The sequence below is a fragment of the Acomys russatus genome, chromosome 29, assembly GCF_903995435.1.
Source record: "Acomys russatus chromosome 29, mAcoRus1.1, whole genome shotgun sequence".
Classification (NCBI taxonomy): domain Eukaryota; kingdom Metazoa; phylum Chordata; class Mammalia; order Rodentia; family Muridae; genus Acomys; species Acomys russatus.
The window spans coordinates 8,857,228-8,884,963 of record NC_067165.1 but is presented as its reverse complement, the minus strand read 5'-3'; the positions used below and the strand labels follow the sequence as shown (position 1 = coordinate 8,884,963).

The 27,736-nt window shown below is 35.4% G+C and overlaps 1 protein-coding gene across 1 annotated transcript in view; it reads right to left on the bottom strand.

Annotated features, from left to right (window-relative positions):
• The window catches only part of Agbl4 (AGBL carboxypeptidase 4), a 1,177,749-nt gene that overhangs the window by 1,089,833 nt on the left and 60,180 nt on the right, over positions 1–27,736 (bottom strand). Inside the window, exon 2 of the mRNA XM_051171890.1 lies at positions 13,845–13,967. Coding sequence (XP_051027847.1) covers positions 13,845–13,967 — 123 coding nt within the window. The remainder of the gene's footprint in view (positions 1–13,844; positions 13,968–27,736) is intronic.

Genomic DNA, 27,736 nt, shown 5'->3' with positions numbered 1-27,736 from the left:
CCCCAATTTGACCACTTCCCCTTGTTGGGGAAGCCTCTGAGCACACAGAGGAAGGGGAAGCAGGCTATCCGGATGAGAACTGGTAGGCTGTGGTGATATGGTGGGGGAGGAGGTCCCCTTTTTTCAGAGGTCTAGAAGAGGGAGGGAGGGTGGGATAACAATCAGAATGTAATCTGAATAAATTATAATTTTTTAAAAAGGAAAAGAATAAAGAAAAGGAAGAATCAATCTTCTCCATAGAAGAGCATCCCCTGATGGGTTATTCAGGCCAGTCCGAGGTGATCAGCATTCTAAACATATGTACATATGAGCAACATTAAATGGACTCATCGGGTTGTATTTGTTCATACATATGTATCTAAATGTAACATTAATAATTAAAGAAGAGGGCATAAATTTAAGAGGAAATGGTTGGGAAACATAAGGAGTTGGAGGACAGAAAGGAAATGAAGGAAATGATGGGTGCACAGTACTCATGTATAAAATTCTCAAAAAAATAATTTAAAAATTTAAAAGAAATAATAGAAAAAACAAAACAGCTACAGAATTCACATGCTGGTCTTCTGGATAAACCTTATGTATGGATTACCAGGAAAAGGCATAGGAATAAATGTTCAGTTTTGCTAGAAAAACATAGTTCTCGGAACCTACAAATCTGCTTTTTGGAATGCATTTATTTTGAATTGAAGATCACTTAGTAGCTTAAAATTTTAGAATGAAATCATTTTAAAAATTCAAGTGATTTGTGGTTTTGATGCAACTAATTTATATCCTTCCCTACCATTCTGTCAGTCATCTACAATGTTTATTTCTCACAGTAAATGAAAACATGTAGCATGTGCCCATATTTATTGAAATACTATTTATTATAGCCAAAATATGAAGTCAACCCAGGATTCCTAGATGGGTGAATCAATTTTAAAGTGGTATGTTTATACAATGGAATAGCATATATCCAAAAGAAATCTTGTCATTCTGTTAAGTGAAATAAGCCAAATACAAAAATATAAAACGAAAACAACAAAGTTGACAAAAAAGAAAAATAAGCCAAAATCCAAAGTACATTTTCTGTCCCTATCCAGAATGCCTTATTTATTTAGTCAAAAATAGTACAGGAATGAAATGGGCCCCGGATGAACCTAGGGGTTCTAACTAATAGAGGCTAAGAAAGGAAGAGTAGGAGCTGCTCCACCAAAGTCACATCTCTTTAGCAGGAAGAGCCATCACTTGCTTTCAGGCACCGCAACTATGCAAGAAGTGTCTCTCACCTCCCCCAGTTCACAGCTTATTCACAGGTAGTTTGTTTAACCCAAGTCTCAGAAAGGGTAGCCTTTTTCCTTGGCCACAGTTAACCAGACTCAAAGTGAGCCAATCAAACTTTCTTTTTGATAATTTGGAACTATACTGCAAGACTTGGTTTTTTTGGGTTATGTTAAGCAAGTCTAAGACAGGCCTAAGGCATCTGAAAGTCATAGCATCCTTGAAATAGAAACGAAAAGCCTTGGTAAGACTGTCAGAAAGGCAGAGGTGCACTAACGAACACGTTGGAAGAAACTAATTTAGAACATGATAGGGAATGGAAAAGATGCTACCTAATAAGTTCAGTACATTTATACACTACGCCCCAGTTAAAAGCATAGGCCCTACGAATCAACATGAGCAAAACTCATTTGAACTCACAGAGTCTGAAGTAGCATGCACAGGGCCTGCATGGTTCTGTACTAGCTCCTTTGTGTATATGCTATGGCTTCCAGTGCAGTGTTTTTATGAGATTACGGTGTAAAGGAATGAGTCTCTGATTCTTATGCCTTCTCTTGGGCTCTTTTCCTTCTGTTGGTTTGTCTTGTCCAATTTTGATGTGACAGTTTTTGTTTACTCTTATTTTGTTATATGTTTATATATATATATATATATATATATACATATATATATATATGAATATGTAGCCACTGGGGTATAGGTTAACAACTGAACTGCCTATTATATACTTACTAGGAGAGGAAAATCAGTTTTCTCCAAAGAAGTGACAATGGGTATGTCAGCCACTACAAGGGAGGCCTAGTGTTTAGGGATAGTTGGCCAACATATAATGGACACCACAGTTTTTTTTCTGTACTTTTATTTGGTAAGAGTTTGATGGGAGACTTTTTTTGGTTTTGTTTCCTTCTTTCTTTCTTTCTTTCTTTTTGGTAGTATTTTATTTTGTTTTCTTGGTTTGAGTATAGGTTGTTGTTGTATTGGGGGTTTTGTTTATTTTTTGAAAAAAAAACTAAAATTGGGTGTATTGGAGGAGGAGAGGATTTGGAAGGACTTGGGGAGGGGCAGAATATAATCAAAATATAATTAAATTTATAAGCTTTTAAGTATACTAAATATTTTTCTTAGTAACTAACAGTTGTGATAATTTTTCTTGAAAGTCTTGTTCTGTAGAATTTTGAAGGACTTTTATAACATATAATTCTCATTTGCAATGCAGTTATTTATAGCTCTGTGTTAAATATTCAGATCCAATTATAATTATTCTATTTTTAGATGATATTAAGATAGATTTAAATATGATCTAATACTCTTGGATCTACAAATCTCAGAAAGAAAAAACTACAAAGAAAACATACACATCCTTCCATCAGGAGCCAGCATCCAAATTTTATAAAATTGCTCCCATATTTTAGCCTATTTAGATATATGAAAGGTTAATATCTAATTCCATTTACAATGCTGATCCAGCAAGAAAGAAATTAATTTGGCATTAGAGAAGTAACATCAATTTCCCATGTAACTGAAGTAATGCATTTACTGGAAAGAGATTAATATCAATTCCATAAATCATTTATATGCTTTTCCCAGAGTTTGAGACATCTGAGTAATGTCATATATGGGAGATTATATCACTTTATGCATATTCCATTCATTAATCTATGCCTGGAGCTGTACAGGAGTCGTGATAAAATATAAAATTTTGAAAAGAATCAATCTTTCTGATGTTAATTTTTTGTGACTTAGGTAAGCCAAATATCAACACAGTTGCAATAATAATGATCCATACTAGCAACCAGCATTTTCAGGAGAGAAATTAAACATTTATTTCATTAGCTTCCTAGTGGTAACAGCTATTCATGTCCACATGATAAAACAATGTGTAAAGGTCAAGGTAAAGACTCCATTAAGAATAAATTCTGCCACAAAAGAGAACTGTCTATGCTGCTCTTTCATTATACTGTTGAATTTCATCATCAAATCACCTGAGTTATATGTACCTTCAACAGAGAGGCAGAAGAGTATATACACACATAGAGTAGGCTGTGTGTATATATTAAAGTGTATCATAAGACTTATTAAAAAGTATTGCTGTGAGGGCTGGAGAGATGGCTCAGCCGTTAAAGGCTAGGCTCACAACCAAAAAGTATTGCTGTGTACAAGTAAATTATTAACATCCCAAATCAACAGTTGATAATCAAAGACACAAGAAATCCTATGGCATAGATTCAATATCCAGGCTTTCAAATGACTGAATTAGTGATACTCAAATTTTACTAATACACTGATTCCAATGTTTGGTTTATCTAAAAAAATCCTCATTGAGACACTGATAATCGTGTTTGACCAAATATCTGGGTATTCAATGTCCCCCTTAAATTCAAACATAAAATAAACCACCATAGTATCTTAGTGACCAACTAATGACCACTCAACCTCATTTCCAAATTTCTTCATGATACAGAATGAAAAACAAAATCCCAGGGCCCGTAATCTGAGCTATGAATTTCATTTGTTTGTTTGTTTGTTTGTTTGTTTGTTGAGACAGGGTTTCTCTGTGTACTTTTGGCTGTCATGGAACTTGCTCTGTATAGGCTGGCATCAAACTCACAGAGATCTTCCTCTGCTTCAGAGCTCTTAATACCCAGGAGATATTAGATATTTCTGAACAAGTGGTAATTATTAGCCTGAACTAAAGTCTTCTATTCTAAGTCATCCATGGCTAACATTATCAAGAAAGTAAAATGTATAAAGATATGTATAAAAAAACCCCAAGCCTTTGAGTCAGAAAATCTAAGGTTAAATTCTACCTCTAATATTTACTAAGAACTTAAGAATTAATGCTTAGCTTCCTCACTCAAAGTGTAATAAAACAGGTGCTGATTTCATGAAATTATTAGGAGAATTTGAGATAAGGTACATTTTTCTTGCATAGTACAGAGCATGTAACATGTTTACTATTGATACTATCTTTATTCGATCCACTTTTAAGACATATGGAAGAATTTCAATACTGTGTCCTAAAAAAAGACAAGTATATAAAATACTTTGCCCAATGCATTATGAGTTGAAATTATTTTGACCCTTCTATGAAGCTGTTACTTTAGAATAGCATGGCTTCTTCAGCTTAGTAGCATGCTAATGTGCTTCTCCCTTGCCACAAATCACAATCTTAAAAGTTCTAGTTACTCATATTATCAATTTAAAGAACACGTCCTATTTTAAAGGTAACAGTAGTATTACTGACCACTGGGAATGGAGCTTATTACTTCATTTCAGTGGTGAGATAACACACCAAGGGAATTTCAAACTAGCGTCTCAATACAGATAGGTTCCATGTGCACATAGACAATGAGTGCTCAGTTGTCTGACTTTCATATTATCAACAGAGAGAAAAATACAGCACTAAAAGTAAATTGTTTTGTGGAATAATCGCCCTTTCCTTCGTAAGTTGCCTTGACCTTGGTGCTTTATCATAGAAACAAAAAAGAAACTAATAAAAGGAGTAATTTGACTTAAACCCATCAGAATGGCTAAAATAAAAAATTTAAGTGACCATCAAGGCTGTTGGATGTGGACTCAGGGGGCCCTGCCCAAACTACTGTACCAACCAAGGACAATGAATGCAATGAACATGGATCCCCTATTCAGGTCTAGCCCATTGACAGTGCATTCTTCATCGTTGTGAGGAGAGCAGTAACTGCCTCTGGCAAGAACACTGGTGCCCCCTCTTTAACCACTTCCTCTTGGTGGGGAGGTGGCCAGGTGGCACTCAGAGGAAGGGGAAGCAGGATATCTTGATGAGACCTGATAGGCTGTGATCATATGGTGGGGGAAGAGGTCCCCTTCTGTCAAAAGTCTAGGGGAGGGGAATAGGGTGGAAGAGGGAGGGAAGACAGGAACGGGAAGATACAAGTGAGGGGATAACAATCAAGATGTAATCAGAATAAATTATTTAAATAAGAAAATAAAAATAATGAAACTAGGTCCATTTCTGTCACTCTGCACAAGAATCAACGATAAATAGAAGAAATACCCAAAAGTAACATCAGAGTATCAGAAACTCTGAAATTGTTAGCTGACAACAAAGAAAGAACATTGATATATTGGCATTGGAACCGACATCTAGAAAATTACTCTGATATCACAGGAAGTAATTGCAGGCCCTGGCAAATATGGTTACATAAATCTGATAACTTGCAATGCAAAGGAAACAAATAGCAGAATGAAGAGGTATCTACAGAATAGGTGAAAGTTTCTATTAATCATACATCTACCAGGAGATTAATATCTAGAATCATATAAAATATCCAAAAATTAAATACTTTCAGATCAAATCAATTCAATAAATGGGCTAATGGATTAAATAGGTAGTTCCTAAAGATAAACTATTAAATATTTGAAAATGTTCAGTGTCTTTAGCCATCAAGGAAATACAAAGTAAAAATATACTGTTATCCAATCATATTCTAGTCCAGTCAAAATGGCTATAATAAAGAAAGTATTGGAGGAGAAACACACACATATGCATACCTATACACCTCCCCCCACAGATGGCGAGCTAGTTGGGAAAAAGAAGGGCATTATCAGGAGTGGAGGAGTTCCATAAGTAGACATTCTTTGAACCAAGCACAGTGGTACACACCTCTAATGCCACTCAGAATATAAAGGGATTAATGCAGCTTTAAGGATAGCCTAGAGTACTTAGTCATAAGTGCTAGTTGGCAGACCAATAAATATTTAGGAAGCAAGATTCTATCATACTCCTTAAAGACACTGTCATGGTCACAATTACAACACCCTTAAAACTCCAAAAATCCTGGCGAAGTCCCATCCCTAGCTAAGGAGCTAATGGCATTATTGTTGGTAGGAGAAGAATAGTCAGGTTTTTCACTAAAGGGTTGCTTGGTATACAAACTACATTGCAGGTCAGGCTCCATAGTTAACCAACACAAACTGACACACACACAGAGGGTGAGAGAATGTGTATGTGTGAAGCTATGTGGGTAAGGGGGTGGACAGATCTTAGACGAGTTAGGGGATGAAAATAATCAAAATGTACGGTAAGAAAATCTCAAATGATAAACTAAAATACTATTTAACTTTAAAATCCTTCCTCTGTAAACAAGTTACTCATTTCTGTGAGGACAAGGAGTAGAGTGAACAGTGCCTGGAAACACTGTGATGCTAGCTAGCAAATATTAAGTCTCTGGGTCTATACCATCTGAATCTCTCCATGTTGTGGGAATCAAGTAGGTTTTATCCTCAGTAATGGAGTCCTACCATCAAGTTTTGAGGGTAACCAAGACCCTGGGAATATTCTGTAATGTTTGGGAGTCCCTGAGTCCCCACTGATCATAACTCCAAAAGAAATAACCAATTCCTGAAGTGTTTCTTTGATAGCATTCGGTGCCTATGAGAGGCATTGTTTCCCTGTTACAAGGTAACTTCATTTAAAATTTTTATATGAATATAAATATATAGTAAAGGCTTCTACAGCAGTGGGGTTCCATACAAGCTTTTCACGGATCTTCTGTTAGTTATCCTTCCTCTGCCCAACCAGGTCTCCCCGGCCTTTTATTTCTTCTTGTTACTTTCTATACTACCTATGTTCAATCTTCCCTCTCTTGAAAGACTCCCCAGAAGGCCCCCCTGAGTTTCCCATTTTCCATAAATACCTCAATTTAAGCACACATAAGTAAAAGTTCCTGTGACATTTGTCTTTCTAGGTCTGCGTTTTCTCACTCATAATTATTTACAGCCCCATCCATTTACTTGCAAATTTTATAATTCCGTTATTCTGAAAAGCTGAATAACATTATATCACCTAAATACACTGCATTATTATTATTCATTCATCTATTTATAGGCATCAGTTCCCCACCTATTGTGAGTAGAAAAGCAACAAACATAGATGAGCACATATAGATATGGAGTCCTCTGAATGTATGTTCAAAAGTGGCACAGCTGAATCATATGGCAGATCCATTTGTAACTTTTTGAAGAATGTTGAAAATTATTTCCTTACTGGCTACACCAATTTGCCATCCCACCAACAGTGATTAAGAGTTCTCCTTTTCCCAGGCCCATGCCAGCATTTATTATAATTTCTTTATATTAGACGTCATGACTGAGATGATCTCAAAGTAGAATAAAACTACATCTTCAGCTTTCACCTTGCACAAAACTCAACTACATATGGATCAAAGACTTCAACATAAGACACGAGATACTTATATCTGGTATCTTAGATTTTCTAACCTCCAGGTCTGTAAGAAAAAAATGTTTATTTAATACACGCAATCTATGGTATTTATATTATAGCATTCCAAACTAATAATGTCTTTATAATATAAACATGTGTTCTCCCATATGTCTCATTTGCTGAAATGTGAGAATTATCTTTGCCCATATCTTGTTTAATATTAATACATATTGGCCAGTTGTCATGAGCTTGTAATTATTGATTTACATGTGTGATTTTCAAGATACATCACAAAAAATGTTGTTTGAACCTTGGTCACTGTAACACTCACATTTGGATTCCAATGGTGTTGTGTTATAAACTCCAATTATCCCACCTCAACAAATTGTGAAGAGTCAGCTGGGCAGTGATGGTACACACCTTTCATCCCAACCTCAGGAGGCAGAGGCACGAGAACCTTTGTGGGTTTGAGCCTGGTCTACAGAGAAAGATCCAGAAAAACCACAGCTACACAGAGAAACCTCTTTTCAAAAAAACCCTTTAAAAATTGTGAAGAAATGAAGCCGTAGGGATAAGCTACGTCGACAACGATCTGGTATTGATATTTAATATCGAATCTGTGAGAGGCTATGGCTTCTCATATCCCTAGATCCCAACTTTTTAGCCATCTCCAGCTAAATGTTTTCTGTTCTGAGGTCGAAAACACTGTGAAGCAAAGACAAGATATCTTCTACCATGCTCTATCAGAACACCAGGCCTATAAGACACAATAATATAATAAAATTATGACATTAGGTTACATTTTCTTTTAAATGTTTATTCTTTATATTTTATGTTTATACGTGTTTTGCCTGCATGTCGGTCTGTGTACCACATACCTAGTGCCTGAGAAGGGTAAAAGAGGGCATCAGTTCCTCAGGAAATGGATTTAGAAGTGCTTGTAAGACACCATGTGAGTACTGAGAATTGAATCCTGCTCTTCTAGCAACCAGTGCTCTTAACCGATGAGCCTTCTCTCCAACCCCATGTCACTATTTTATTAAGTAGTGTACTATTCAAAAATAGGAACTGAAATACTTCTACACGATTACTTTGAATTAGGTTTTGGAATAAGCAAGGCAAAACCCTGCTACATAAGGAAATAACTTTAAATACTCAACATTTTCAAAATTTTACCAAAATAGTCTGTAGGGTATGATCAATTCATAACACTAAAAGTAAAGTAGATGTATAATAGATTCTAAAGGTACTGGAATGGGAGAGAAGTGTAACATGTGATAATATTCACAGATATGAACTAAAGGCTTAACTTCTCCTATGGTGGTTCCTTGGAGAGCTAATAACATACCACAATAAGCTGGAGAGGGATTAAGAACCATTGGAAAAATAGTAATGTTCATACGGAATCCTATTTTCTCTTTTGAGTCTTGAGCATCAGAAGTAGATTTCATGCAGAACTTCTATTGTCAGCCCTAGTCTACAGAAGACAGAGCATCCATGAATTTCTCAATGATACTAGTGTCCATTCTGCTAGTATATTTTATATTGCTGTTGTAAAAGAAAACTCCTCTGGGCCCTTTTGGAGAATACAGCCAGATAATGGATTTTCTGATCTCCTGTAATAAATCTATTCTACGTGCTATATAGTTGTCAAGAGTCCTTATAATCCCTTGGCTTATTTCTGCATTGATCAAATTTCTGTCTGAACCTTGACTCAGACACTTAATCCATGTATATGTGCAGCCCTAGCTTCTCTTTCATTATAATGACAAGAATCATTGGAATACAACTCCACCCAAATATTCAGAATACATCTGAAGAGGTGCTCTTCACAAATAACAGATCACTGAGTCACTGAAGAGCATTTATCTTTTGTTGAAAAAAGAACATCTATGCTACTGTAAAAGATAAGTCAGTCTACACTGTATCACCTACCACTAATTTTAAAAAACAATGTATTTGAACTTTGGTGAATGAATAGAATTTAAATGTTCTAAGAAAAGAGGTATTTCTGTGAGGAAATGGATATGTTATTTTGAATGAGTCATCACTTCACAATGTATATGTCTATCAAAACATCAAGGTAAGCAGGTGACTGAATAGAGGTACTCAGAACTCACCTATTTCTTTGCCAAAAAATCCAAAGCAACAAGTATTATAACTTTGTATTGAGGCAAATGATGCCAGGAGAATTCAAGAGTCCTAGAATTCAATAGCACACAAAATGGTGACCTGAAACCCTAAATCAGCTAGAAGGAAAATAAAGTAGTATACATCAACTTATAGGCACATGCAACAATTTGTGAACAGAACTTCAGTATCTGAAAATTTTATAACTCCTTTTTGACATATGAATGAAATTCCATTCTGTATGTGTTCCACATTTTCTTTATCCATCTATCAGTTAATGGACATCCAGGATGTTTCCATTTCCTATATTTTGTAAATAGAATAGGAACAAATATGGATGAGAAATAATTTTGTTGTTGGATATATAATCCTGTGGATACACACCCAGGAATGGTATAGCTGGGTCATATGGTAGTTTGATTTCTACCTTTTTGAGGAACCGCCATACTGATCTTTATGCTGTAGGACATGAGAGCACTAGTACACCAGGCCTACAGTTTCTCAGGACCAGAGGATAATGGGCAACCACCTCTCTGGATTACATAGGACAGAAACCTGCAACCATAATTTCAGTCTAGTGACCTCAGAGGTCTGTGAAGAGCCCAAGCTTTGGCTACAGTGACTACAGGGTCCTGTGAAGACTAGAGCTTTGGTTCTGTGATCCGTGATGTCATTGACAGCTTATGATTCTGAAGCTATCGTAGTAATTGGAGGAACCAGAGTCTAGTGTAATGATTCCAGAGATTACTTGGACCTGTAGACCTAACTACAGCCTCCAGAGAGTAGATAGACTTCACTGGGTCATGTTTGGATCCTGCGTCCAGTAGGTACATAGAAATCAAGTGGTGATCATGGTTTTGACTACATCCAGTCACCTTAGTGATGAGACTCCTTTGATTCTGTGGTCATAGAGCCAAGACAGGATCACTGCAGCAACCCACTTAATAATCAATAGAATCAATGGTAGGACTGAAGACTCTGTGTACCTAGTGGAGGCAGGATACAACATGACCCAGTGAAGTCTATCTACTCAAGATATGATATTGATTTTCATTTATAATTTTAGATTCAGCAAGATAGGAAAGATGTTTGTTTCAAGTTTGCCAAATACAAATAGCCATATCACTATGAATGTAACAGTTATATAATCCTGATTGTTCATGCTTCTTCCTAATATATGTAGTTTATTTTATTTATGTGTAACAATATAAATGTATATGTTTTAAAAGAAATATAATAATAAAAAGAAATAATAAGTAAATAAAATTTTTAATATAAAAAATTAATAATCAATAGTCTCACCAGTCCTACTAGCTAAGATTCTTTGACTAACATAGAGGCAAAATTTCTCAACAAAATACTTGCAAACAGAATTCAAACACAGCAATAAGATTATAGAAGAGGGAAAAAATCCCTAATACTATAAACCTAACTAGCTATCCAGTGCTAGTGAAGTCATGGTTATTTGAGTAGAACCAACAACCTCTAATTTACCAAACAAGCATAATCATTAACAACAATCTATAAACATCTGTCGCTATACCCACAGATAATATATTTTTCACCTCCTCATCAAGGAAAGTTTTCATTGCAATAAAAAGAGAATAATACCGAAAACAAAAACCAATAAAACCCCAGTCCCAATGGATACATCCACAAAATACTCCCACACCTAAGACTTGAGGAGCACTGTGGGAGAGGGGCAGAACTATTGTAAGAGGCAGAGGACCAGGAAGTTTGCTGTGAGGTTGTGTCTCCTAATAATATCAAAAGCCACACATATAAAAGTATCACCAACATTACAGGCCAAACATGAGCTGAAGAAGGACAACACCAATGCACATGCCAAAATAGGCCTCAGCCCCACACAAATAACTACAGGCAACGCAGCAAAACTGGGAGCAGATGTAGTATTAATAGATCTTTCGGTGCCAAAAGGTCATCTTTGATATACATATAAATAACATATACACTAAACAGGTTATATTTAGGAATATATATAAACACATGCATGCAGTAAGAATAGAAATGAGGTCATGACACAGAAAGAGAATGAGGATGGGAATATGCGAAGGTTGACAGGGAAGGAATGGGGGGATAAATATTGTTATTACATAATAATATCAAAAATAAAATTAGAAAAAAGTAGATTATACATTAAAACCATGTAGGTTTCAACCCAGAAAAGTAAGGTTGGTTCCACATATGCAAACTAAAAAGGTGATACACCATACAAATCAATTTAATCATCTCAGTTAATATTATGAAATCATTTGAAAAAGTCTGGCATGCCTTCATGATAGAAGTTCTGTAGACTTTACAAATAGGTGGAAGATACCCCAAAATAATAAAAGATATATGTGCAAATCTATAGCTAATGTTAAATGAAAAGAAACTGAGAGCATTTTCTCTAAAATCCAGAACAAGAGAAGGATGCTTGCTCTCCCCAGTCTTATTTGATGTAGTGCTCAAAGTCTCAGACATGACGAGGAAATGATCTGATGATCAGAGAAGAGAAAATGGATACAAATAGATAAGGATGAAGTCAAACTATCCCTTTTTGTAGGCCGCATGTTTCTTTACTTAAAAGGCTCTACTTACTGGTTCTTATAGATAACAACATTGTATCACATATCAAGACCATTGGAAGACTCACTGTATGTTTATAGTAACTTGTTTATCTATCTCATAGAACTGGACTCCAGAAAACCCACAGCTACAATTTTGTTGGTTTACATAAGATTTCTAAGACTTCTTATTATTGTTTTGTGCACATATCCAAATACAGGGCTCTGTCTGCTACTTCTCCAATGACAGTTAACCTTATATGTTAAACAAATAAAGGGCTCTGTCTGCTATTTCTCCAATGACAGTTAACCTTATATGTTAAACAAATTCAAACAAGGGACTATCAAACTAAACATGTCTGAGATGGTGTTTCTGGATACTACAACAGATATAATTGATATAACTAAATTCTCTGTATGTTATAAAACGGGAATTAATAATTCAGTAATTATGTTGTCATGTTGGGAAACTTCTTACACTAAACCTTCTGGTAAGGTATAAAAACCTGGACTGTGCCAAAGGAAAAGAAATTCTTTTAAAAGAATATGTATTTTATCAGGTTGTAACTAAATCAAAAACACTCAATTGGTAAAATAAGGAAATTTTCTACTTTTGCAATATTAGTATTATTGTAAAGGGCCTTTGGGTTCTTGACTAAGGCAAAAGTGATAAAAGTTACCTTTTATGAATCAAGTGAATATCAAAAAAGGCACATTACAAGCTTAAGAAATGTAGAAAATACTGTTCCTAATTATGTGGATATTATTCACATATGATAAAAATAATAGCATTTCAATTGAGTGACAAGTTGGGTTGTGTCCAAAATTGATATACACATTGAAACCTTTAATCCTAGTATCTTAAAATATGACTTTATGGGAACATAAGACCTTTGTATAAGAACTCAAGTTTGAAATAATTTAAGTATGCATAACATAGTACGATTGGTGTCTTTATAAAAAGTGGAAATTAGGGACACACAACATAGAAAATACCATATTAACATGAAAGCCAAAATTGAAATGTTTCTACAAGCCAATAAGTACAAAATTTAATAACAAATCACCAGAAGCTAGGGAAAATCACTGAACACATGACTTCACATAACATATAAAAGAAACAGCCCTTTGTATGCCCAAATGTCAGGCTTCCTTTTTGAAAATCCAAGCAGCAATGACTTCTGCTCACTTAATCCATTCTGTCTACAATGTCTTGTACATCAGCCATATCAAACAAAAACAATGTGGAATTAGAAAATAAAAAATACCTCATTAACAAATTTCCACTTTTTTATCAAAATCTTAAGGTTACAAAGAACTATCATATAATTGACACCAGACTATCACTTCAGACAAATCAACAAACACACAAACGTAAACACACATATAATTAATGGTAATTAACAATTTGTATAAATACAATTATATCTATATTTCTTGTTAATATTTTGAATATTCTGGGTATCTACTATTCATTATTCATATTTGATGATATAGAGCACTAAAATTCCAGTATTTCCAAGTTAATGCTAATTCCTTCATAAATAACTTTTCTCCAAAAACTTGTTTCATTATGATGAAAAAACTAAGTGGGCTGAATCACAATGAATGGCCATATTGAATTAGATTATGAGAAAATACCCTTATCAGGCAAACTTAAGGATAAAAGTTTTTAATATACTTACCACTTTCAAAACAAGCATCAAAGGTAAGATGTCCTTTCTTGGGTTGTCCAGAGTATCCATTTGGAAGAACCGTGTATTTGCTCACATTCCCTCCAATGGCATCCTCATTTCCTGTATCATTGCCTATGAAAACAAAAGTATTGAAAGGAATTCTAAGTGCCTTTTGCAATATAAGTCTAATAATATTTAATTTATTGAATGTAATTTGAAATTTAAATGAATTGAAATATTACCTCTATCACATACTAACATTAGGTCCTCTAATAATAAGAAATAGAATCATTAGCTCACCTTCCAAGGTTGTTCTATTGTTAGATTTAAAGCTATGTAGCATTGCTACTGAAATCTAAAACACGTTCATGAAATTGAGTCAACTCACTAATAATTCTTACTGTAATTCATCATAAATATGTATTGTATCAATATGAGTGAGGAATTCTTCTATAAATATTACTAGTGTCTATATGTTCCATCACAAAAATAATCTGAGAATTGAAAGTTTAATTTTTCAGAAGTTACTTCTATTAATATGTAGAAAAGAAAAATGGCCATGATTGAACTAGAAAAATCCCAACAAAACAAAAAAAACATGACTTTCTCAAATCAACCACAGAACTGGCACTGCATGTCAAGCAAATAACTTAACATCAAATAATAATAAGGCCAATAACAGATGGTTTCAGTGCAGAATTCTACCAGACCTTCAAGGGCAAGCGAATACCGATACTCTTCAAACTACTCCAAAAGATAGAAATGGATGGAACATTACAAAATTCATTCTATGAGGCCATAGTCTCATTGATACCAAAACCTCACAAAGACTCAACAAAGAAAGAGAATTTCAGACCAATTTCTCTTATGAACATCAATGCAAAAATGCTAAATAAAATACTTGTAAAACGAATACAAGAAAATATCAAAGTTATCATTCATCATGACCAAGTAGGCTTCATTCCAGGCATGCAGGGATGGTTTAATATATGGAAATCCATCAATGCAATCCACCATATAAACAAACTGAAAATAAAAAACCACATGATCATCTCTTTAGATGCAGAGAAAGCATTTAATAAAATCCAACACCCATTCATGTTTAAAGTTTTAGAGAGATCAGGGATACAAGGCACTTTCCTCAACATAATAAAGGCTATATACAGCAAGCCAATAGCCAAAATCAAAGTAAATGGTTAGATACTCAAGGAAATTCCTCTCAAATCGGGAACAAGGCAAGGCTGCTCACTCTCTCCATATCTCTTCAAAATAGTACTCAAAGTTCTAGCCAGAGCAATAAGACAACAAAAGGAGATCAAGGGTATCCAAATGGAAAAGGAGGAAGTCAAATTATCCCTATTTGCAGATGATATGATAGTATACATAAGTGACCCTCAAAATTCCACCAGAGAACTCCTACAGCTGATAAACACCTTCAGCAAATTGGCTGGATACAAAATTAACTCAAAAGAGTCTGTAGCTTTCCTATACACAAATGACAAGCTTGCAGAGGAAGAAATTAGGAAAACCACACCCTTCATATTAGCCACAAGCAATATAAAATATTTAGGAGTTACTCTAACTAAGCAAGTGAAGGACTTGTTTGAAAAAAATTTCAAAACTCTGAAGAAAGAGATTGAAGATGACATGGGAAGATGGAATGATCTTCCTTGCTCATGGATCAGGAGAATTAACATAGTAAAAATGGCCATCCTACCCAAAGCAATCTACAGACTCAGTGCAATCCCTATCAAAATACCTACACAATTTTTTAAAGACATTGAAAGTTCAATTCTGAACTTCATATGGAAAAACAAAAAAACCCAGAATAGCTAAAACAATCTTGTACAATAAAAGGTGGTCCGGAGGAATCTCCATACCTGATCTCAGACTGTACTATAAAAGAGCATGGTACTGGCACAGCAACAGGCTGGTTGATCAGTGGAATCAAATCGAAGACCCAGATATGAATCCACACACATATAGTCACTTGATTTTTGTCAAAGAAGCCAAATCCATTCAATGGAAAAAGGATAGCATCTTCAACAAATGATGCTGGTCTAACTGGAAGTCTATGTAAAAAAATGCAACTGGACCCATATTTGTCACCTTGCACAAAACTCAAATCCAAGTGGATTAAAGACCTCAACATAAAACCAGAGACACTAAGTCACTTAGAAGAAAAAGTGGGGAAGAGCCTGGAACATATTGGCACAGGAGACAACTTCCTGAACAGAACACCAACGGCCCAGGCCTTAATGTCAACCATTAATAAATGGGACCTCATGAGGCTGAGAAGCTTCTGTAAGGCAGGAGACACTGTCAAGAGAACAAAGCGACAGCCTACAGACTGGGAAAAGATCTTCACCAACCCTACATCTGACAAAGGTCTAATATCCAAAATATATAAAGAATTCAAGAAATTAAACACCACCAAAACAAATAACCCAATTGAGAAATGAGGCTTGGAACTAAACAGAATTCTCAACAGAGGAATATCAAATGGCTGAGAAACACTTAAAGAAATGCTCAACCTCCTTAGTCATCAGGGAAATGCAAATCAAAACAACTCTGAGATTCCATCTTACACCCATCAGAATGGCTAAGATCAAAAATTCAAGCGACACCACATGCTGGCGAGGATGTGGAGAGAGAGGAACACTCCTTCATTGCTGGTGGGAATGCAAACTAGTACAGCCACTTTGGAAATCTATCTGGTGCTATCTCAGAAAAATGGGAATAGGGCTTCCTCAAGACCCAGCTATTCCACTTCTTGGAATATACCCAGAAGATGCTCCAGCACACAACAAGAAAATTTGCTCAACCATGTTCATAGCAGCCTTATTCATAATAGCCAGAACATGGAAACAGCCTAAGTGTCCCTCAGTAGAAGAGTGGATAAAGAAACTGTGGTACATTTACACTCAGCTATTAAAAACAAGGAATTCCCGAAATTTGTGGATAAATGGATTGAGCTAGAAATGATCATAATGAGTGAGTTAACGCAGAAGCAGAAAGAATCAAATGGTATATACTCACTTATATCTGGATACTAGCCCAAGGGGCATGTCCCACGAAAGCCTTCACTTACCAGGAAACTGGGACAGAGGGGAGGACATCCTATTGGGACTCTAGATGAGAGAAGCATGGGAGAATAGCAAAGTACAAGGATCCAGAGGGTCCTAGAAACCTACAAGTAGAACATTATGATAGGCAGATTTGGGCCCAGGGGTCCCGCTCAAACTAAGGCACCAGCCAAGGACAATACAGGCGGTAAACTTTAAACCCCTACTCAGATCTAGCCAATGGTCAGAACAGTCTCCACACTTGAGTGGAGAGTGGGATATGACTTTCTCACATACTCTGGTGCCTCACATTTGACCATGTCCCCTAGAGGGGGAGACCTGTGGCACTCAGAGGAAGGACAACAGGTTACCAAGAAGAGACTTGATACCCTATGAGCATATACAGGGGGAGGTAATCCCCCTCAGGAACAGTCATAGGGGAGGGGAATAAGGGGAAAATGGGAGGGAGGGAAGAATGGGAGGATACAAGAGATGGGATAACCATTGAGATGTAACAAGAATATATTAATTTAAAAAATTAAAAAAAAATAAGGCCAATAAAAGGTGAGCTGTAAAAACTGAATTTCTATTATAGAAAGGCCAAGCATGGCAGCACACACTTGTAATTCAGGGAGGCAGAGGCAGGTGGAGCTCTGATGTCAAGACTAGCCTGGTACAAAGTGAGTCCAGGACAGCCAAGACTACACAGAGAAACCCTGTCTTGAAAAAACAAAACAAAAACAAAAAACAAAGATTATAGAAAGATGAATATTGGATCCCATACAAGTGAAAAAAAAGAACATGTTCAAAGTTAAAGATCGCAAACAAGAACTATGAGAGCATAAAAGCAACAGGAGTCACAGACACACTAGAAATTCATATCTAATTGAAGATGCTTCCTTAACTTCTACCAGATATTTTGGAGAAACTTTAGGACCAGAACATTAGTTCAGAAAAAAATGCCCTTCATGCAACATGCCTGTATAAAAACAATGGCTTTTTATTATAGAAAATTTACAAAATTCTATCACTGTCAGCATCTCTTATGAGAAAAATAAAAGGCTGTATTCAACTAGGGGGGAAAAACAGAAACCTTACCATCTTAGTATAAAACGAGAAATCATTTCAGGAAGGAAATAATAAAAGAAAAGTTTTTGACACAAGTACATGCAGAAATAGTCATAGGCTCAAGATTCTAGATCATATTTTTTATCTAGGATAAAAAATCTTTCCATCAAGACCAAAGATTCAGATAGTATTTTGGTGCTAAAGGAGACATGCATAAGATCATAAAAACTCCTATTACTGAAGCCTAGCTAGAAGACACTGAATAGTAATCTATTTTCATAATGTAGGCAGAAACATGGAAAACAACTTTTATCTGGGCCTAGAGAGATGGCTCAGAAGTATAGAGCATGTGTTGCTCTTACAGAGGTCCAAAGTTTGGTTCCCAGCACCCACATATGGCAGCTAACAATCACCTGTAACTACAGATCTAAGGGGAATCCAATGGCTCTGGAATCTGTGAACACCTGTGGAACATAGCCACGCAAATATATACAGACACAAAATTAAACTGGTATGAATTAATCCTTAAAATAGAAAGGTTTCATGTAGCACAGCTGTCTAAGAAAAAAAAATAGTGGAATAGAACAATAAGGAAAAATTCTCAATCTCTCCAGCCAACCTCTTTTGTCTCCATAGGGTAACTTAAAGAATTTGAAACCAGTGGCAAACTGAAAAATAAAATAAAATCTGAAAGGTAGGTAACGTCCTCAAAAACTTTAAATGAAATGTTGAGATAACATCTTGTGTATTGTATGGATGCAACACATGTCAATAAAAAAAGTTCATGGCCTTAGCTTAGGCAGGAAACAGGAGGTAGAATATCTGGCAGACAGAAAGGATTCTGGGATAGAGCCAGGCTCAGGAGATTTAGCCAGCAAAATGTGAGGAGAATGGACACATGACACCTGAGCACAGGTAACCAGCCACATGGCAAAATTTAGGTTAGGTAATGGGTTAGTTTAAGTTATGAGCTAGTCATAGAAGAGCCTAGCTTTATGGCCTAGGTATTTGTATATTTAATGAGTCTCATGATTATTCCAGGAGCTATGAAAGGGAGAAAAACCACCCACAACATAATAGCCCTTAAAAATGGAAAGGAGTCCATCCATTCCAAAGTAGAAATAATGTTTATATAATTTCTGATGTCATAAAATAGAAATCCAACATTCAATAGAAAACTGTAGAACATACAAAATTACCAAAAAAAAATCCAATCCTGAGTAGAACACAGAAAACTAACAGGAGATAGGAGTGGGGAGAAATGGGAGTGCAGATAGATGTATGGAACATGTTCTGTTTTGCTGTTGTTTTTGTTTTGTTTTGTTTTTGTCAACGTTACATGAACTAAAGTCATCCAGAAAGAAGAAAGCTAGTGAGAAAATGTTTCAATCATATTAGCCTGCAGGCAAGTTGGGTATTTTTTTTAATTAAAGATTGATGTGGAAGGACCAAGTCTACTGTGTGGCATGCAATCACTGGACAGGCAGTTCTGGGTTATATAAGAAAGTAAGTAGAGCAAGATATGGGAAGCAAGAAAAAAAGAAGTGTTCCTCCACGGACTTGCTTCAGGTTCTGCCTCCATGTTCCTGCTTGAGTTCCTGCCCATATGTCATGCCATGATAAACTGAGATGTATAGATTAATCCAAATATATTCTTTCCTACCTAAATCAATTTGGTCAGTGTTTCATCACAGCAACAAAAAGCAAAACAGGGTAGAATATTATGCTCAAGATACAGTACATACTTGTGTGGAAATATACTTTTCAAAACCAATACCATTATGATTCTTTCTAGTTCCATCCACATGTCCACACATTTCTGGAAATCCTTATTTTTAATAGCTGAGTAGTATTCCATAGAGTAAATGTATCACAGTTTCTTTATCCATTCTTCTACTGAGGGGCACTGAGACTGTTTCCAGGTTCTGGCTATTATGAATAAGGGCGCTATGAACATGGTTGAGCATATGTCCTTGTGTGCTGGAGCTTCTTCTGGGTATATTCCAAGGAGTGGAATAGTTGGGTCTTGAGGAAGCACTATTCCCAGTTTTCTGAGATAGCACCAGATAGATTTCCAAAATGACTGTACAAGTTTGCATTCCCACCAGCAATGAAGGAGTGCACATACCTCTTTCTGCACATCCTCGCCAGCATGTGGTGTCACTTGAGTTTTTTACCTTAGCCATTCTGATGCGTGTAAGATGGAATCTCAGGGTCCTTTGATTTGCATTTCTTTAAGTGTTTCTCAGCCATTTGATATTCCTCTGTTGAGAATTCTCTGTTTAGTTCTGAGCCCCATTTCTCAATTGGGTTATTTGGTTTGGTGGTGTTTAATTTCTTGAGTTCTTTATATATTTTGGATATTAGACCTTTGTCAGATGTAGGGTTGGTGAAGATCGTTTCCCAGTCTGTAGGCTGTCACTTTGTTCTGTTGATAGTGTCTCCTGCCTTACAGAAGCTTCTCAGCCTCATAAGGTCCCATTTATTAATTTTTGACCTTAAGGTATGGCCTGTTAGTGTTCTGTTCAGAAAGTTGTCTCTGGTGCCAATGTGTTCCATAATGAGTGAGTTAAGCCAGAAGCAGAAAGAGTCAAATGGTATATACTCACTTACAATTGGACACTAGCCCAAGGGGCATGTCCCATGAAAATATTCACTTACCAGGAAACTGGGATAGATGTGAGGACATCCTATTGGGACTCTAGGTGAGAGAAGTATGGGAGAATGGGGAAATAGACAGATCCAGAGGGTCCTAAAAACCTACAAGAAGAACATTATGACAGGTGGATCTGGGCCCAGGGGTTCTGCTCAAACTACTGCACCAACCAAGGACAATACATGCAGTAAACAACTAACCCCTATGCAGATCTAGTTAATGGACAGGACATTCGCCACAGTTGAGTGGAGAGCAGGGACTGACTTTCACACAAACTCTGGTGCCCCATATTTGACCACATCGCCTTGATGGAGAGGCCTGGTGGCACTCAGAGGAAGGATAACAGGCTACCAAGAAGAGACTTGATACCCTATGACCATATAGTGGGGGAGGAGGACCCCCTCAGTCACAGTCATATGGGAGGGAAATAGGGTGAAAGCAGGAGGGAGGGAGGAACAGGAGGACACAAGGAATGGCAAATAAACCAATACCATATATAGTGATTCTATCCCAATAAAAATATATTACCCAAAACAAACTAAACAAAGACAGATGCAAAAGTTAGAAAATATTGTAATTACCATACAATATATCTTTTAATTAAGACTAATTAAAAATGTAGAAGGAACCTAATATATTTAGCTAGTAGGATAAAATCTGTCGGAATGAGAATTTCTGTCTAGTGGGTAGGAAAAAATGTGGTTTCTGGTATAGAATCGACTTTTTATTTATGTTTTTGTTTGGTTTGGTTTTTGAGACAAGGTCTCTCTACATAGAATTGGCTGTCCTGGAACATTTTATATAGACCAAGCTGGCTCCAAACTCAGAGATACACCTGTCTCTACCTCCAACTAAAAGGAAGTAAAGGATAAAAGGAATATGCCACCATGCGTGGCCCAGAATCTACTTTTGATGAAAAGTTTTAACTGAAATAAAAACTAAGAATTTAGAACATTGCATAAAGAGTTGATAGCAGGTGGTAATTTTTAGGGTCTTACTTTGGTCAATATGGTAGCAACAAACTGCTTTCTACCAAGAAATATTTTCTGATAATGATGTTTTGTTTCCTTTCATGTTTTGTTTATTTGAGAAAGGTACTGACTCTGTGTCCCAGGGTATCTCAAATTTGAAACAATCCTCCCTCAGCATCTCAAGTGCAGGAATTAATGGTGTGTGTCACCATACATAATAAGAAATCTTACAAGAGTCTACCAATGCAACAGGTTTCAGTTGACTTATTTAAAAAACTAACAGAGCCACCCAACCTTTAGCCTCCACCATCTGATCACTCAGCAACCATCAGCACTGAGGCAAAACCTCCACCAACATAGATATAACAACTTACTGAGACTCAGATAATTGCTAGCATTTTAATAAAATTCTTTAAATACATAATACACATGTGTGTATTACATATATATACATATATATATTACACGTGTGTTACACGTTCAATATACTATAAAATAAACACTTCTAATACACTGTAAACAAACAATAATGTAGATAGTTTTATTGATATATTTATTTTAATGCAGCAACTGGAACAGAACCTATAATGCCTCTGTGGCATGCCTATATTCTATGAAATGAGTTATCAATGAAAACAGAATGTACAATGATTACTTTGGAAAATTGAAGTATTTATTTGTTTGAATGAAATACACCACCGCTGTTGGTGTCTAGCTGATGAGAGCTAGAAATAGTAGGTATACAACAAAGAATCTTGTATGACCTCCAAATGTAATACCAGATGCTAATTTATTTAACAAGTCCATTTACAGTTATGTGCGCTTAGAACCTCTTTGCATATAAATACAAATGATTTTTCCAAATTTTTCTAACCACAACTAAAATAAAAATCAAGAAAATTTGCATTTGATTTATTCATAATTCCAAAGAAATCATACTTTTATGAAAATCATGCATGTAACCAATAGCATTGTCATTCTTTGAGGTAACTGCCACAACAGCCATGTCAGTCAGCACTTGCAAGGCCTCTATTTATAGTAAATCCATGTACATCTACATGAAATGTAGTCTCTACCCAGGAAGTACTACCTTAACTTGCCCATGTAAAGATAAGGCATTGCCCTCTGGTTTCACATAGCACAGTGCTTATACCTTTATCTTGGACTTACTTTTCCAATGAATTTCCTCCTCTAGTGATCATATAGTTTCACATCAAAAGATACTAATGTGTTATGTTTTATCATCCCTTTCTGCCTTTCCATCCCAAATATTATACAGTGCTCGACGTCAAAAACTTGTAAATATTTCTTTATTTATAAAAAAAGATGAAGACTTCTAAGAGTTAAATTAAAATTTTGAAATATTTGCTTACTTGATGAAACCATGTACTTTGTATGTTTTAAATTCAGCAATTGAACTAACAGTACTTCATATTTTATTATTTAATGTGTATGGATGTTTCACATGTCTGTCTGTACAACACATGTGGGCCGGGTTCCAGCAGATGCTACAAGGAGGAAATGGATCCTCTGGAAGAAGAGCCAGTGCTCTTAACCTCTGAGCCCCCTCTTCTGCCTCCAGTGTTTTAGATTTCTATCTTTCTATGATAACTAGGTATTATACAATGAGATCAAATGAAGAAAACAAAAAACTGCAAACATTTGTGCATTAATTGATAGACATAAACAATAAGAAATATTAATCTCACATTCTGGTTTATTATTATGTCAGTCATTTTTATATAAGCATAATCAAACTATCCAACTTAAGTAATGAATGATGTATTTAGTTGATATTTTCGTAAGATTCAGTCCATGATTGATTGGCCAGAAAGGCACAGTTGTGGAAAGAGCTGAGGGTGGGAGTCAGCAAATGCTTCATAATCTGGTGGCCATCAGGATATATCCTGTGATGTACTTTGTCCAGCTAGCCTCTTCCTAAAGTGTCAAGAATCTCCCAACATAGCACCACCAGGTGGGAATCAACCTTTCAGTACATTAACTTGTGGAGGACATTCAGAACTAAACCACAACAGTCATTTAAATAAACAAGGCAAGAAATAAAAAAGAAAGAAAGCATACCTCAATCACTTTATGTACTTATGAAATGACAAACAGTAATGGCAATTGCATGAGTACAAAATAATGCCAAATGATAGCTCACATTGCTAGAGTAATTTCTGAGTTCCTAATTTCTGTACATATTCATGTTTAGCCTAAAACTTGATTTTTGCAATATTCAGATTCCAAAGCTGATTTTAATGCTCTATATTTAGGCAAGGCATTAATAATTGTAGTATGACCAGATCTTAATAGCAGGAAATTTGAGAAATTGAAAGTATTTAATTCAGATTTATGCTATAGTATGACCTCTGTTAAGTAATTTAACCACACCAGGCCTGTTTTCTTAACTTACAATGTTTGTTGAGAGTCTCACATACACACACACACACACACACACAAAACAACATATATATACCATAGAATACACTTCTTCAGTGAGTAGTCTGTTGTTATTACCACTGTTACTATTGCTGAGATAGATATCACCAAATATGTATATTTATCAAAATAATAAAAGATTAAGTCCTGTAGAGTATAAAGGAGAACTCACAAAAGGAAAAAAGTCATTTAAAATCCATGAAGAAGGCATTGTGCCTTTTCCTTGAAGTAAACGCTGAATACTGTAGCATCCTCTTTTGTTATACACGAAAACACCCTCATTATCATTGGGTGCAACATATTTTTCTCAACATAGAGACAAAAAACTGGACTGTTTTAGTTTTTAAAAGTCAGGAATGAATGCCTAAATAGTTCAAAGTTTATTTTAAAGAAGTAAATATTGATTTTTAAATTTTGTTATATGTATCTTGATTATATAGGTTCTGCAGATTTATAAAAGATAACAACACAGAAAAATAGATAGAAATAAATTATGAGTATATTTTGGGGGATGGGGAAAGATTTGTATTGTTAAATGTAGCAAGTACCTGGTCAGATAATGTGATAGTTATATCTTATTTCAAACTAATAAGACTGTTGAGACAACTGGAAATAGATTTTAGAACAGTGTGGAATTTTGACACTCAAATGGGTTATGTTGCTGATGGATGTGACTAAAGCATACTTTGTTTTATATTTATGTTGAAACTACTTCACACCGAGGATAAAAGCAATTCATATTGCTCAATATACAGACATTTGCTTACTAACCAAATTTTACCCTTATATACATCATGTTTTCTATCTCACCAACCAAAATACTTTTGAATAGGTAACAAATTATCTCAATGTATAAGTGCTGCTACAGGGGTCTGTCAAAAGGTTCATTTTTATGCCACATTTCCAAAGATTTACAATTCTGGTTAAAGATTGCATTAAAGATGAGAATTAGCCTACTAATCACAAATTCTCAACCACAACAATAATAATAAATATGAAGGTTCAGCTTGAGAATGTTCTAAGAAACAGAATATATTTATTTGGGTCGGTCTTTGGAATTTTTTCTTTGTATGTGTTTTAATTATTTTATTGTTCTTTAGTGTTTTTCAGATAAGATCTCACCATGTAGCACTGGCTATCCCAAGGAAAGCAACCTTGAGAACCCAAACACAATCAAAATACAAGAAAATGACCTCAAACCCTTACTAATGAAGATGATAATGGAAGAAATGAATAAAATTTGTGTATAAATGCAAGAGGAGGCAGCTAAGTAGGTTGAAGGTATAAAAGAAGACTATAGAAAGCCACTGGAAGAAATTGAGGAAAATACAATCAATCAGATGAAGGAAACCAACAAAAGTTCATTCAGTTCAAGATCTGAAGATGAAAATGGAAACAATAATAAAGACCAGGCAAAAGAAAGACAGGAGCAAGAGATCTTAGAGAAGAAAGCAAGCACAGAGGTGAGCTTCTCTAGCAGAATCCAAGAAGTGGAGGAACGAATCTTGGGAATAGAAGATACAATCATAGAACTCAAAGTAACCCTCAAAGAAAATGCTAAATCTGAAAAATCTCTGACAAAAAAATCCAAGAAATGAAGGACACCATGAGAAGATGAAACCTGAGGATAATAGGCATTGAGGAAAGAGAAAACGCCTGACTCCAGGGCCCAGAAAATATATCTTCAACAAAATCATAGAAAAAAAATTCCCCAATTAAAGAAGGAGATGCATATAAACATACTAGAGGCCTATAGAACACCAAATAGAATAGACAAGAAAAGAAAATCTTCCCACCACGTAATAATCAAAACATAAAACATACAAAACAAAGAAAAAATATTAAAAGCAGCAAGAGAAAAGGACTAAGTAAGATATAATGGCAAACTGATCAGAATTATACCCAACATCTCAGCAGAGACCATAAAAGCCTGGAAAGAGCTCCTGAAACCCTAAGAAACCACAGATGTCAGGCCAGACTTCTATATCCAGGGAAACTATAAATAACCATTGATGGAGAAAAGATATTCCATGACAAAAACAAATTCAAACAGTACCTATCCACAAATCTGGCCTTACAGAAGTTACTAGAAGGAAACCTCCAACAAAAAGTAACAAGCTACTACAACCAACATCAAAATCAAGGGACTTAACAGGTACTGGTCATTAATATCCCTCAAAATCAATGGTCTCAATTCTCCAATAAAGACACAGACTAACTGAATGGATGCATAAACAAGACTCAACATTCCTCTGCATTCAAAAAACACATCTCAGCCATAAGGATAGACATTACCTCAGGGTAAAAGGCTAAAAAAAGGTATTCCAAGCAAACAGACACAAGAAGCAAGCTACTGTAGTCATTTTAATATCTAATAAAAGACTTCCAACCAAAATTAATCAAAATAGATGAAGATGGTCACCTCATACTCATCAAAGGTAACGTCAACCAAGATGACATCACAATGCTAAACATCTATGCTCCCAATATAAGGGTGAACACATTTGTAAAAGAACTATTAACAAACCTTAAACCACACATCAACTCACATACATTAATAGTGGGAGACTTCAACACCCCACTTTCACCAAAGTATAGATCATTGAAACAGAAACTCAACTGAGAAATAATGACATGGACAAATGTCATGAATCAAATGAATCTAACAGATATCTACAGAACTTTTCACCAAAACACAAAGAATTATACCTTCTCCTCAGTACCCAATGGAACCTTCTCCAAAATTAATCATATAGTAGGTCACAAAGCAAACCTTAACAGATTCAAGAAGCTTGGAATAATAACTTGTATCTTAACAGATCACCATGGTCTAAAGCTGGACTTCAACAACAACAGAAATTACAAAAAGCCTACACACACATGGAAACTAAACAACTCTCTACTTAATGACAACTGGGTCATTAAGGACTTCTTGAAATTCAATGAAAATGAAAGAACAACATACCCAAATTTGTGGGGAGGGCACAGTGAAAGTGCCAAGAGGAAAATTTATAGCACTAGTACCATTATAAATAAATTGGAAACATCCCATATAAGCAACTTAATGACACATCTGAAAGCCCTAGAAAAAAAAGAAGCAGAAGCACCCAAAAAGAGTAGATGTCTGGAAATAATAAAACTCTGGGTTGAAATCAATAAATTAGAAACAAAGAGAACAATTCAAAGAATCAAGAACACCAGGAGCTGTTCTTTGAGAAAATCAACAAGATAGACAAGCCATTAGGCAAACTAACTAAAAGACAAAAAGATGCTATCCAAACTAACAAAATTAGAAATGAAAAGGGAGACATAACAACAAACACTGAAGAAATACAAAGAATCATAAGATCCTACTTTAAAGGCATATAAGTCACAAATTTTGAAAATCTAAGGGAAATGGACAATGCCAAATTTGAATCAAGATCAGATAAATAAATTAAATAGTCCTATTTCTCCTACAGAAATAAGAACAGTCATTAATAGTCTGCCAACCAAAAAAAAGTCAGGGTCAGATAGCTTCAGCACAGAATTCTACCAGACCTTTAAACAGGAGGTAATACTGATATTCTTCAAGCTACTCTAAGAGATAGAAATGGATGGAACATTACTAAATTCATTCTATGAAGCCACAGTCACATTGATACCTCACAAAGACCCAACAAAGAAAGAGAATTTAGACCAATTTCTCTTATGAACATT